Source organism: Lentinus tigrinus (assembly GCF_003813185.1).
Source record: "Lentinus tigrinus ALCF2SS1-7 unplaced genomic scaffold L226scaffold_30, whole genome shotgun sequence".
Classification (NCBI taxonomy): domain Eukaryota; kingdom Fungi; phylum Basidiomycota; class Agaricomycetes; order Polyporales; family Polyporaceae; genus Lentinus; species Lentinus tigrinus.
In genome coordinates, this window is record NW_027137939.1 from 315,099 (window position 1) to 327,455 (window position 12,357).

The 12,357-nt window shown below is 54.9% G+C and overlaps 7 protein-coding genes across 7 annotated transcripts; all 7 read left to right on the forward strand.

Moving 5' to 3' along the window:
• The first annotated feature begins 156 nt into the window (after positions 1-156).
• L226DRAFT_538229 (uncharacterized protein) lies at positions 157-1,545 on the forward strand. Its single transcript, XM_067681451.1, has 3 exons — positions 157-375; positions 428-606; positions 857-1,545. The coding sequence occupies exons 1-3, from the start codon at positions 244-246 to the stop codon at positions 1,329-1,331; spliced, it is 786 nt and encodes a 261-aa protein (XP_067531934.1). The 5' UTR covers positions 157-243; the 3' UTR covers positions 1,332-1,545.
• A 779-nt stretch (positions 1,546-2,324) lies between these two features.
• Positions 2,325-2,963, forward strand: L226DRAFT_208223 (uncharacterized protein). The gene is made up of 2 exons (XM_067672886.1): positions 2,325-2,509; positions 2,575-2,963. Exons 1-2 carry the CDS (start codon positions 2,357-2,359, stop codon positions 2,773-2,775), a joined length of 354 nt encoding a protein of 117 aa, XP_067531935.1. The 5' UTR covers positions 2,325-2,356; the 3' UTR covers positions 2,776-2,963.
• Positions 2,873-3,781, forward strand: L226DRAFT_208140 (uncharacterized protein). The gene is made up of 2 exons (XM_067672882.1): positions 2,873-3,313; positions 3,381-3,781. Exons 1-2 carry the CDS (start codon positions 3,152-3,154, stop codon positions 3,744-3,746), a joined length of 528 nt encoding a protein of 175 aa, XP_067531936.1. The 5' UTR covers positions 2,873-3,151; the 3' UTR covers positions 3,747-3,781.
• Positions 3,782-4,577: 796 nt separating this feature from the next.
• L226DRAFT_208150 (uncharacterized protein) lies at positions 4,578-6,049 on the forward strand. Its single transcript, XM_067672883.1, has 4 exons — positions 4,578-4,962; positions 5,019-5,447; positions 5,509-5,705; positions 5,755-6,049. The coding sequence occupies exons 1-4, from the start codon at positions 4,825-4,827 to the stop codon at positions 5,825-5,827; spliced, it is 837 nt and encodes a 278-aa protein (XP_067531937.1). The 5' UTR covers positions 4,578-4,824; the 3' UTR covers positions 5,828-6,049.
• On the forward strand, positions 6,018-7,893 carry L226DRAFT_208167 (uncharacterized protein). The gene is made up of 5 exons (XM_067672885.1): positions 6,018-6,362; positions 6,425-6,824; positions 6,886-7,317; positions 7,374-7,549; positions 7,604-7,893. Exons 1-5 carry the CDS (start codon positions 6,208-6,210, stop codon positions 7,689-7,691), a joined length of 1,251 nt encoding a protein of 416 aa, XP_067531938.1. The 5' UTR covers positions 6,018-6,207; the 3' UTR covers positions 7,692-7,893.
• On the forward strand, positions 7,756-9,347 carry L226DRAFT_208153 (uncharacterized protein). Its single transcript, XM_067672884.1, has 4 exons — positions 7,756-8,008; positions 8,067-8,457; positions 8,519-9,238; positions 9,296-9,347. The coding sequence occupies exons 1-3, from the start codon at positions 7,854-7,856 to the stop codon at positions 9,221-9,223; spliced, it is 1,251 nt and encodes a 416-aa protein (XP_067531939.1). The 5' UTR covers positions 7,756-7,853; the 3' UTR covers positions 9,224-9,238; positions 9,296-9,347.
• Positions 9,348-9,541: 194 nt separating this feature from the next.
• On the forward strand, positions 9,542-11,355 carry L226DRAFT_208273 (uncharacterized protein). Its single transcript, XM_067672887.1, has 5 exons — positions 9,542-10,106; positions 10,169-10,305; positions 10,414-10,590; positions 10,651-10,824; positions 10,898-11,355. The coding sequence occupies exons 1-5, from the start codon at positions 9,770-9,772 to the stop codon at positions 11,180-11,182; spliced, it is 1,110 nt and encodes a 369-aa protein (XP_067531940.1). The 5' UTR covers positions 9,542-9,769; the 3' UTR covers positions 11,183-11,355.
• The last annotated feature ends 1,002 nt before the right edge of the window (positions 11,356-12,357 follow it).

Sequence of the window (12,357 nt, forward strand, 5' to 3'; positions counted from 1 at the left end):
TGAATCATGCTTCACGAGGCACTCGGACTCTTTCCTCACTTGCTTTCCTGGAGGTCAAACATTAATATTGAGATGTACTTACGCTACCGCAGCACCGGCTTCTCGAGCGCCAGCGAACCTAAGCGTGGCGGCGTCTTATCATCAAGACGCTCTCTACATCCAACCCTGCCCCCGACTTCATGATCTGTACTCTGTGCCTTGATCTTGCAGTACTCCGGTGAAGGCGACTCGGATTTCATGATCATGCAACGCCATCAGAGAGCAACCTCGTTCGATTCCGACTCAGATACGGTCGTCAGTATTAGTAGTTCCACGACGTCTCCACAGTCGCCGAGACGGGACGACGAGTTCTACTGCAAGGATGTTGTATTCCAGGTGCGTCATGTAGTGTTGTGATCCTGCGTCGAGTGCAGATGGAGCGCGACAGGTCGAGGATGTCCTGTTCAAAGTCCCCCGTCGTCCTTTTGAGCAGGAGTCGGCGTTCAAGGACACGTTCAGCCTCCCATCTCCATTTGAAGAGGAAGGATTGACGGACGACAAGCCGATCTTCTTAGGAGGGATTTTAGAAGAGGAGTTCCGCGCCTTGCTATGGGTGATGCTGCGTCCGTGAGTCCGCATGTTGTCGTTTCTGAGCCGGTTTGCCAGAGTCCACTATACGAGCGCGTGCGTTCCGCACAAGATTTTATAAACGTTCAGAGCTTGAGGAGCCGGGTACGTATAGCACGCCGCGTAGGCTCATCAAGTCGTCCAAGTGCCATGAGAGCTTGGAGCTCTTGTACCGTCATACTACACACAGAAAACGTCTGCTATTGTCGTGCAAGTTTCATGCAGCAAACTGACGACCCTGCCACACCAGGGCCTACGGCGCCAACCGCGTCCTCACAACCGGGCAATGGACCCATGTCTTAAAGCTCTCGACAATGTGGCACTTCGACTCCATCCGCGAGAAAGCGATCGAGGAGCTCACGCGCCTCGTGCGCGGGCCCGTACAGCGCATCGGCATCGCTCGCAAATACCACATATCCCCCTGGATCGAGCCCGCACTCGTCTCCCTCGCGCAGGCGGACACCATCTCTGTCACGGACCTCGAGCAGCTCGGTTGGGACACGGCCGCGAAGCTCTTCCAGGTCCGCGAGAGCGTCGTGTTTACCAACACGTGTGCGTGCGTGTGCAACTATTGCACCGTCGCACATGGACCGACTGTGCAGGCCGGCGTGCCGGTGCACCATGCGCCTGGGTCGAGGCCGTTGGCCGTCACCGCCGCGACGCTGAGGAGGTCGTATGACTTCACGCAGAAGATCAGGGAGGTGTTCGGGGCGGAGCTGAACTGAGGTGGCGCCGGGGAGTAAATGGGGAACGGTCACGTCGCTTTCACTTTCTTGTTGTATTTGTACCGCCGTGTCGTCGTTCAGTCTTGTGTTGCACCTCTTCGCTCTCGTCGCTCTCCTGTACTTGCATTGGTTTCGTTGATATCCGATATAGTGGTTCTCGCTTACGCTCAATGTCGAATGACATCGTTCATACGGGGAAGCCCGAAGTGCGCACGTACCGCATTGTCGTGATGCCTCTTGAGCCGTGTTCTGTAGAGACCGCATGCGGGATGCAAACTCAGGCCTCTCGATGTCGCACAGCTGTCGCGTCAGAGGGAACCCATGAACGACAGCCACCTGAAAGTACGGGCGCGGGTGAGCAAGGAGGTCCATTTGAAGAGGTATCGCATAAATGGCTCGTATCCCGCGCACTGTCCCCGGGTCAGCAGGGTTGAGGGGCTGAGGGCTGAAAGCGCTTGAAGGTCGGAAAGAAAGAGATCTCGCCTGGTTCCAGGCCTCCCGGGTGGAATTGGGGTTGGAGAGATCCGAGGAGATTGTGTGAAGTCCGTTGGTGGTTGGCCCACGAACCGCTCTGTCGAGAGATGGATAAGCTACGCCGGCCCCGGCAGAGACGAGTCGTTCGTTCATAGAGGATAGACTTGTATACAGTGACGGTCGTGCGTCCCGTACTAGGCATCGGAGAGACACATTCACCAGACTTCCGATGCGCGGACGGAGGCGTAAGTAGCCTCACCTCTGCTGCTAAAGGATATACAAGGGGGTGATGTGTAGAGTACATTCCCTTCGCGATAGCGAGTCGGATCCGGGACGTCCTGACGTCTGTAAAGCTCGAAGGAAGAAATGAATTCATGATAGTTGATGATAGCGCATGGTTAGTGACGAGAAAGAGGCAAGTCGGAATCCGGATAACCCCAGCGTCTCCGCCACGTGAGCTCGTGCTGACCGGCGTCAACTAGCATCGGTAAGGTTTGCTGTCTTCCGCTTCCACGGTCTGACGAACTCGAACTTGCTCATGAGCTTCAACCATGGCACGGACAGTAAATACTTTACGCCAGCGTCTTCGTGCATTGCAGTTTCAGCTAGTGGTTTTCAGTTTGACATCACAACTGGGATCTCGTGATTTTGTTCAGCTGCGTGACGGTCCCGACCTTCACGTTCATGAAGGATTGCGTTCTCTAGTAAGTTCTCATCTCCAAACAGTGCCCTCATTTCTGCTAAGAATTTTGCTGACTGTCTCTCTCAGACGAACCCGGGACGTACATGGCGAGAACAGCGTGGGAACAGGGCGCAGCGGCCTGCTACCGGCATAGCCCCCAACTTCATCTTCCCAACACTGACCTCTAGACTTCACCTCTCATGTCTCGTCAAACATCAGTTATCATATCAAACACTACACCCAAGATATGCTGCTCGGGCAGCTTTGTCGAGGGCGAAGTTGATTTGAACTTCCGTTCTCTCCAACTCGAGCCCATTGACGAGATCCATGTTACTCTTCGCGGTCGTGCAAAGACATAAGTGCTGATTATTCCTTTGTTGAGACTTTGAACTGACGAAACTGGATAACAGCGTGCTGGAAATTTGCCAGTGCAACGGTACGAGCAAGAAGCAGGAAGCTCGTATGCTCGTCAACACGAGTCGCGTTCTATGGACCCATGGTACGGAGTATCCGCCTCCTGGCTCGGATATTCTGCGCCTGTTCTTCCGCTTCAAGCTTCCGGACAACCTGCCGCCCTCCATGCACTATGCTGGACACCTGAAATCGGCGTCGGTGGTGTATTCACTCGAGACTGTCGGTGTTCGTCGAGGCGTGCTCCGGGTTAATGAAAGGGGTACACATGTCGCTTGTTGTGGTACAGTGTGACCCAGCGGGCGGACAGCTACGACGTACACTGTCTTACTTTCCGTGGAAGAAGCTGTACAGTGAGAAGAAGGTCAGGAAGGGATTCTGGAGACACGGCTATTCGGGAACCGTGAGAGTAGAGGTATGTGCATTGCTCACTGTACTCCGCTCATGACGCCTCATGTTATATGCTTTCGATCTACTCGCAGATATCTTTACCTGATGCTCCCGCATTGCCTCTGTTCGCAAAGATCCCATATATCATCGACGTCATCACTACCACTGCCCCGCTCACACGCGGGCAGGCAAACGCCCATCCTGCGCACAAAGCCATTTTCCCGCCTCCACCCACGACTTCCTCCGAGCTTACGTTCAACTTGATTCGGCGGACAGTACTGCTCGCAAAGGGCCGTTACGACAGCGGTGATATCGAAGCGGCGTGGTTTCTCGGGTTCGCGCGCAGGACTGCCGACCTGGAGACAGACCTGCTTGAGAAAGAGTGGGTGACTGTAGACGACGCGCCAAGAAGCGGAGCTGAGGAAAGAGGAATGTGGGTGAAATGGGCGAGGTTTTGATCGGAGATCTACCTCAATGTTCCACCGACGTTCGATATGGGCCTGATCGAGTGCAAGGTATGCTGCAAGCACTGCATTGATGAAATCCCTGCTGACGAACATGAACATGGAACAGTACTTCTTAAGACTCAAGGTACCCTTTCCTGGAGCGGGGAACGATGCCACACTAGAGGTACCAGTTCGAGTTGTTTCCGGTATTGAGCGGGCGATGGCTCGAGAGGAATCGCACCCTCCGACTGGCGACGTATCAAACCCGGTCTCTTCAAGCGCTGTCGAGCTTTCCACTTCAGATCTTCCGCCGTGAGTACTCCGTTGACCAGGCGATCGCTTCGAGCTAATGTGCGCCACTGCAAGCTACAGAGCGTACTGGGATTATCGCGATTAGGGCGCCCTGGTAGAAGCTGTGCACTGAGCGCGCTCAACATTGAACCGCATTCTCTCCCCATCTGTCATTAGCTACGATATTGGAAATCCGAGGAAGCAGCTGCGTTCCAGTCCAAAGTCCAGAACTAGGGGCTGCATCAATCACACGCTAACAGGTTCGTTATCATGGTGTCTCAAAATACCTACCCTTAACGTCGACCATCGTGTCTTACCGATTCCCCAAATGCCTTCAGCTATCCAAGTTGTGCTCCCCCGGACGACCTACTGTTCAGGAAGTTCCGTCGAAGGCGAAGTGCGGCTAAACTTCCGGCATCTGCAAGAGAATCGCTTCGAACGAGTACAGGTCACTCTTCGAGGACGCGCACTGTGGTGAGCTATCGCTTCTTATCACTACTCTATCGACACACGCTAATAAGCACTCGGGCCTAGCGTATGCGAAGATGAAGATAGCACTGAACGTGAAACAGTCCCGCTCGCTGAACTCAGCCGCGTCTTGTGGACATACGGCTCGCAGTACCCGCCTCCAGATTCTGACATTCTGCGGCTTTTCTTTAGTTTCCAGCTTCCGGACGACATCCCACCGTCCTTCCTTGACAGCGGGTCCGGAGGAGCTAGCGCCGTGCTGTACTCCATCACTACCACGGGCGTCCGTCCAGGGGCGCTAGCCAAACCCTGGAAGCAATACACACCTATCATGGTCGTGTCGCGCGATGAAGCGAGCTCGATCCTCACGCAACCTCTGCACTCTCCGGACTTCACGTGGAGGACAGAGCACAAGGAGAAAAAGGTGAGGAAGGGGCTGTGGGGAGACTATGCGACAGTCAAGATCGAGGTGTGTCTCAGACTTCGGTAGGATACATCGGTGGTCGTGTAACCATTATCTGGCAGCTGTCTATCCCAGACGTTCCAGTGTATCCTCTGTTCACACGCATTCCCTTCCGAATCGACATCAGCACCATCACCGCCAAGCTCACCTATGACGCGCGCGATCGACGCGCAGAGATCTTCCCCACACCTCCTATGAACACCTCCGAGGTCACATTCCAGCTGTTCCGCCGGACCACAGTTCGCGCGCACAGAAGGGAAGAGAAAATTCATTCGGTCACGACCTGGTTCCTCGGCTTTGGGCGCGTGCCCTGCGAACACGTCGAGGTCAATGTGCCGGAGAAGGAATGGGTTCCGATGCACGGCAAGAACGTATCTTCGAACTCGAATTCGAAGAACACGGGGGTGTGGGTACAGTGCGCGCAGTTCGCGTCAGGGCTAGTCTTCAATGTCCCGCCAACTTTCAGCCTCACTGATCGGATTGCATGGGAGGTACGACTTCATCCCAATCGGAACTTCGTCTTTCAGCTCAGCTTGCTGACGGAACTTGTAGTACTTTCTAAAGCTGAAGGTCACCTTCCCCGGGCTGGTACCTGGAGTAGACAACGATGTGAAACTCGAGGTGCCCGTCACGATTGTTTCCGGCATCGACAAGGCCGTTCCACACCAGCAGCCTCCGCCGGGGCCGGACTCGTATGTCCCCCTGGTCAATGGCATACGCAGCTCCGTCTCACAGGTAGCCCTTTCAGGGTGAGTGTAATCTTAATTCTCTTTCCAGCATACCTTGACGGGGGCCTAGAGAATATTGGCAAGGACATGGTACTCGGTTGTGGGACGAGTTCAACAAGGAAGTCGCTATAGGGAGCCTGTGAGCTTGACGAGCGACATTCCACCATTCTGAATGGTCATTCTGCATTCCATGACCCTCTCTCTCGCCTTATCTGCGGTAGAGATCCTGCGCACACTACCCTACATGATATCTAGTATACAGTACTTAACCGTATGCCGGACGCGCAATTGCGTCCGGTGATCACCAGGTCACTTCAGAGCCTAGGTACACGTTTTCATGCCATTCACTTACTTCTCAGCTCGAGCCGCGGGCGCGAACAGTCCGTACCGATCACACGATAGCATCTGGCCCATCACCGGCGCTGTCAACCACAGCCTCTCTATCACCGTTCGGCACCCCGCCCTCGAAACCCCGCATGCAAGGTTGATATAAACGCATGCCGTTCGCAGTCCTCAGTACGTCATGGCTCCTACTACTCCCGCACTTGAAGTAGCATTACCCCCGACAACCTACTGCTCCGGTAGTTATGTCGGCGGTGAAGTACATATCAACTTCCGTCACTTGCAACACGACAAGTACGTACAAGTATGGGTCACGCTACGAGGCCAAGCAAGAAGGTCGGTTATTCTGCTCTTCCCAGTTGCATACGTTCCCGAGATCTCACGCATGAAGAACACAGCATCATCAAACACGGCAACAGCACGGAGTGCGATACTATCCCACTGCTTGAACTCACCCGAGTTTTATGGACATATGGCGCGGAGTATCCTCCTCCAGAGACCGACATACTTCGCCTCTTCTTTCGCTTTGAATTGCCCAGTTACCTCCCTCCATCATTCTACCATTCCAGCTCCGAAGGAACGGGCGCTATCCTATACTGCCTTACCGTTGTTGGCGTTCGACCAGGAAACCAATCGCCTCGGGTTATACATATACCGATCGTGATACTACCGCAGGATGACTTCTATCCCCCGAGCACGCCACCTTGGTCGTCCTCGAGCCTCGCATTACAGACAACAGTGAAGGAGAAGGCCGTCAGGAAGGGTTTATGGGGTGATCCTGCAACAGTCCGGGTTGAGGTACCTCGCTCTACCTTCTGTCCCGATGAACTCAGACCGCGACTAACATCATATCCTATAGTTTTCCCTCCCCGACATCCCGGTTTACCCTCTGTTCACACCGATTCCCTACACAATAGACATCACGACGACCACTGCAGTGCTGTTCCGCTGGGGCGCCGGTGCAAGCTCTTCGATCTTCCCTGCTCCGCCTACGACTGCTGGTCAGTTCATCTTGGAGCTTGTACGGCGCACCACAGTCCGCGTTGAAGATGAAGAGCATACTTTCGAGTCGACCGTAACTCAGTACCTCGGCTTGAATCGCTTGCCCAGCGCATCCGTCGAGATGGACTTGCCGGATAAGGAGTGGATGGGCGTGCACGACCCGGATGCTAATCGGCGAGCGCAGAGCGGGAATGCTCGTGGAATGTGGGTTCAGCGCTCATGTCTGCGCTCCAGCCTAACCTTGGACGTCCCGCCGATGTTCAATGCCAGTGACATGATCGAGTGTGAAGTACGTCGTGTTACCGGCTGCTTTCGAGATCATGCAATATTGACGATGATATGCAGTATTTCTTGAAGCTCAGAGTACCCTTCCCAGGTCGTGGCAATGACGTCGAGCTGGACGTGCCTATCACGGTTGTGTCGGGCGTGATAGAACCTAGGGCACGCAAGGAGCATGTTCCGCGTCTGCAGTATCCCTGTAGCTCCGGCTCACCTTTGTCGTCTGAAGTCTTTCTGCCATCGTAAGTCTCGCGTCGCTTCCTTGTCCTAAATGCACATCTGATAGAAGCCGGCAGGGAATACTGGGACGTGCGCGGCAGTCGCGAGTGGCAGGAGTTCACACGGGGCATCAAGCCGAGTTTTGCGCATCCTCAGCGGGACTGACATACTAGCCCAACTGCCAGATAGGACACTGCGATCATCACACGTTCGTGGTCTACACGGACCGCGCCACCGAGCGTCCTGCTGCTTGCGCTGCGGAAAGCTGTCACCTATTCAACCAACTTTATCTTCGAGCCATCCTCTGGACCTTCACCCTCATCTACTATGCACCCGACCCCGCCTGCCTTCGATGTCATCCTACCTCCGATCACATACTGCTCTGGAAGCTACGTCGAAGGCGAAGTTCAACTCAACTTCCGCAACCTACAACAGGACAGATTCGAGAAGATCTATGTGGCGCTCGCAGGGCGCGCACAAGCGTACGCAACTCTGCACTCGTGACCACGATGCTTGTCCCAGTCTAACGTGATCGACCAGCGCTGTTGACGAAGAGGAACGCAAGAGCATCACGCTTGTCGACTTGAGCCGTGTGCTCTGGACGTATGGCGCCGAATACCCTCCACCCGATAGTGATATCCTTCGACTCTTCTTCCGCTTTCGCCTTCCCGATGACATCCCTCCATCCTTCTACCATTATACCTCTCGAACGTTATCAACATGCGCCATCTTGTATTCCCTCTCGGCTGTCGGTATTCGCCCTGGCCATTCGGGGGTTTGCAAACTACACAACCCGATCGTTGTCCTGCCGTATACCGACTTGAGTCTTCTACGAGCCTTAGCATCTACGGACTTGGAATGGAAGACAGTGCATGCTGAGAAGCATGTTTACAAAGGCCTGCTCGGCAACGAGGGGTCGGTTCGAGTCGAGGTACGTCATCCCTTGCCCCATCGTCTCTCGAAGTCTCCCACTGAGACGTAACGTGACACAGTTATCTGTTCCAGACATCCCTGCGTTTCCCCTGTTCACGCCCATCCCTTTCAAAATCAACATCACGACTAATACCCCATTGACGACGCGTCGCTCGCGGGACGATCCCGACAAGACAGTGATATTCCCTGCACCCCCGACAAACCCTTCCCATTTGACATTGGAGCTCTTCAGACGGACCAATGTCTTTGTACGGCGAGGCTCCGGTGAGGCTATCCTAACGTCACAGGTAGCAACGTTCCTCGGTGCAGGAGTTTGTCCTCACGATCCCGTCAAAGTCGACGTGCTAGAAAAAGAATGGGTCATAAAGCAATCAGCGGATGCGCGCACCAAGACGAAGGAAAAGGGCGTATGGGTCCAGTGCGCTCAGTTCGCGTCACGGTTCCTCCTCTTCATACCGCCGACATTCAGTCTTGGCGACGGTGACCATGTGCCAAGGATGTCTTGCGAGGTGAACTGTCAATCTTTGCGAGTGAGAGTCGGGTGCCCTATGCTCACGGAAACCAAAGTATCTCCTCAAGCTCCACGTGCCATTCGACGGGTTCGGAAACGACGTGAAGCTCGAGATGCCTATCACCGTCATCTCGGGTGTCGACAAGCCCATCCAGCACACGCGACCGCGTCCTGTGCAGCGCAAGTACGATCCGCCGGGCACTCTCCATCCTCGCCTCCTTCAAGGTGCCGCCGCGATCATGTCGGAGCGTGAAGTGATCCTGTCGTCGTCAGTAACGTGCTGTCATCTTCTCGCGGCTTGAGCTGACAACCTTTCAAATTCTAGAGAGTACTGGGAGGTACATACAGATGCGGAGTGGAGGGAGTTCGGAAAGAGTATCAAGGCACCCGGAACCATGCCTCGTGCGTGACTCGGCGGCCTGTCTCGCAGTCCTTGTGTCCTGTTCATGACGAGCGCCAAGGTCCGTACTCGAGAGCATCGTCAGATAATGCTGTACATATTCTCGAGTATTCAGAGCGTAAACAAAGGTCCTGTGGTGCACTATGGGACGGGGAAGTCTCGTGAGGATAGAACAAACGCGACGACTCGGACGCTCCGATGGCCCGTCGCATGCCGGGGACGCGTCCGATCTGCTCAGGTTTCAGGGAACCTGCGATGAAGTGACATGCCAGCTGTAGCAACGCAGCAAAGGTGATGATGAATACTGCATGTCTATGAAATTGTCAGTGGCGAGCCGGACGATGAAGTTGGTGGTTCGAAAGAAGCGGCGTGAGAACTTGTGCTGCCGCATGAGCGTCAATGGCGATGAGGGCTCTGCCGCCTACCGCGGTGATGGCTACCGGTCTGCCTACTCTGCAAAAAGCAAAAGAAGACTGCCCGCGAGTGTCGAGCGCTGCTTATCAACTTGTCCTTCAAGCTGAACGTCAGGCAGTGGACAGTCACGCCCAAGGCCACACGTCGGGCGCCGCCACGAACCTCATCAACGCTCGCATAGTCGGATGGCTGCTTTTGAATCCTGTCGACGACAATCCTGCGCCTTTTGTTTCCGAAGTTTTGGCCGCTAACAAGCGTGGAGACTCCACCCAAAAGATAAATGAGCTCGGACAGGTATACTTGAACTACATCGTTTCTTTGTGTACGTATCCCCCCTATCTTCGACACAGGTCGCTCTGTCACTCCTGATCCATTTGCATGCAGTTAAACAGTACAAGCCGTCCACACCAACCCGCAGTCCACCTATAGAACTCTCAAGATCGTTGTTCGACACGCTCCGCAATGACATACTCGCGGAGTTGAAGCCTAGCTTGACAGACGACGTAACTACCAAAGCTCAAGTAAGTATATCTTCGGGGCCCTCTTTTCTTTTCTCTTCCTCACATGTCGAGCATTTCCATGCCTTGCGCTCATACCATTGTCGCTTCTCTTATCTGAAATGTCTCCAGGCTTTACTCAGGGACGATTTCCGCTGCATGGTCACCGGAAAAATCGACCTCCACGGCGTTTCCCTACACCTTGTGGAGATGCCACCGCCGTCCCCCACAACTGTCACTGAATGCGCACATATTTTCCCCCAATCATTGGGCTTTCCCAGTGGAGGTCACTATGGGGCCGACGAAGATGTGCGTCGCGACCCGTGTGCGTTCTTGCCCGTCGCTTGTACTAATAGAGTTGGAGTTCAGAAGAATCACGTCGCAACTACGTGGGCTATACTGAATCGATTCGGATATACGGGCATGGAGGAGGAGCTCGCAGGATCCAGCATTCACCGTCTCGAGAACGTCCTGACGCTCGACGCGGTTTTACATCATTTCTTCGACCAGCTGTACCTGTGGTTTGAGGCCGTCCCGGACAAGGTACGTTACCATGTGCATCGTTCCTCGAATACGGGCGCTCAGCGCTCAGCACTTACCACGCCAACGACCTTAGCCACACACTTACCGCATCGAAACCCGCCCTCCCTACTTCCCCGATCCGTCCGAGGTCCCGCGCGAAGTCACCTTCACTTCACGCTACAACCTCCCCCTCCCCAGTCCCAAGTATCTCCGCATCCACGCTGCCTGCTGCCGCATCGCGCACCTTTCTGGCGCTGTGGAGTACCTGGACAAGGTCTATCGAGATAGAGAAGACCTTGGTGTGCTCGCTGAAGACGGAGCCTCGGCACCGGTCCTAAGCCACCTCCTCCAGCGACTCTCGTCGATCCCGACTGAATAGTACGCTTTATCGATCCTCGGCATTCTGTGGACTCTAGGGCGTCGCCCATCAGCGAAAACTGTCATCATCATCTTCTGTCGAGCATTCAGCGAGCATTCACCCGGCGTTCAATCCGTGTATCGTTCACCAAGTACTCGAGTCCAGGGGTGGTCAGGACTCGGACTCCTCGGAGTCGGAGGCGTAAGTTCATCCCTGGGGTCGTCCCTCCATCAATCCCTTGTGCATGTACAACTGACTGAATGTAAGGCACAACGTTCGTGTCACTAGTCAAGCTTTTGAGTACTTGGTGGAGTACGGGCACGACGATTTCAGCAGCAACAGCATATACAACAGCGGGTGCGCACCCTCTCGCAGCACCACTACCAACTCAGAGAACAACCGGAAAAAAGGTCGCATTCACGTCGCACACGTATGTACAGCAGAGCACGCTCACGCACAATGTATGTACGTATGTATATGTACATAGTCGAGTACATACATATGCTGCATACTGTACGTACACAGAACCGCGCGCGTATGCGACCGCGAGAATCGAAATCGAATAGACGGCCGAATGTAAGGCAGAACGTTCGTGTCACTAGTCAAGCTTTCGAGTGGTACTCGGCGGAGTACGGGCACGACGATTTCAGCAGCAACAACATGTAAGCAACAGCGACAAAGTCCCGGCCGCGGACACGCGCGCGACGCCCCTCCGAGATCCCCCGTTTGTACTCCTCTACACCCAGTACTAGATCTGAGCAGGGCGGGAAAGGGGGGATGAGGGCGAGGTGGGGGCAGGCGCAGCGGCCGGGCCTGCAAGTAAAACGGGAGGATAGAGTATCGACATACATGCGCTTCCCGGGGGCACACGTGACGGGGAGGCAAGCGCGCAACAGAGACCAGTTCCACCGAACGAGCGAGCGAGCCTGGTGCGATCGACCGTGGATATGGTCAGGCGTACGAGGCTAGAGAGAGAGAGAGCCGTGCGGCGCGTGGACTCGGAGGTGTGTGTGCTGGGACATGCGTATGTATGTAGGTGAGGTGAGGTGAGGTGAGACGGGAGACGGGAGAGAGATGTCAATGTCAGGAGAGACGGCAGACAGGAAACGGGGAACGGGAAATGGGGAAACGGGGGAGAGCGAGGTGTGGCATAAATAGCAGTAAAGAATATCGAGATCGAGCGAGGAGCGGATGCG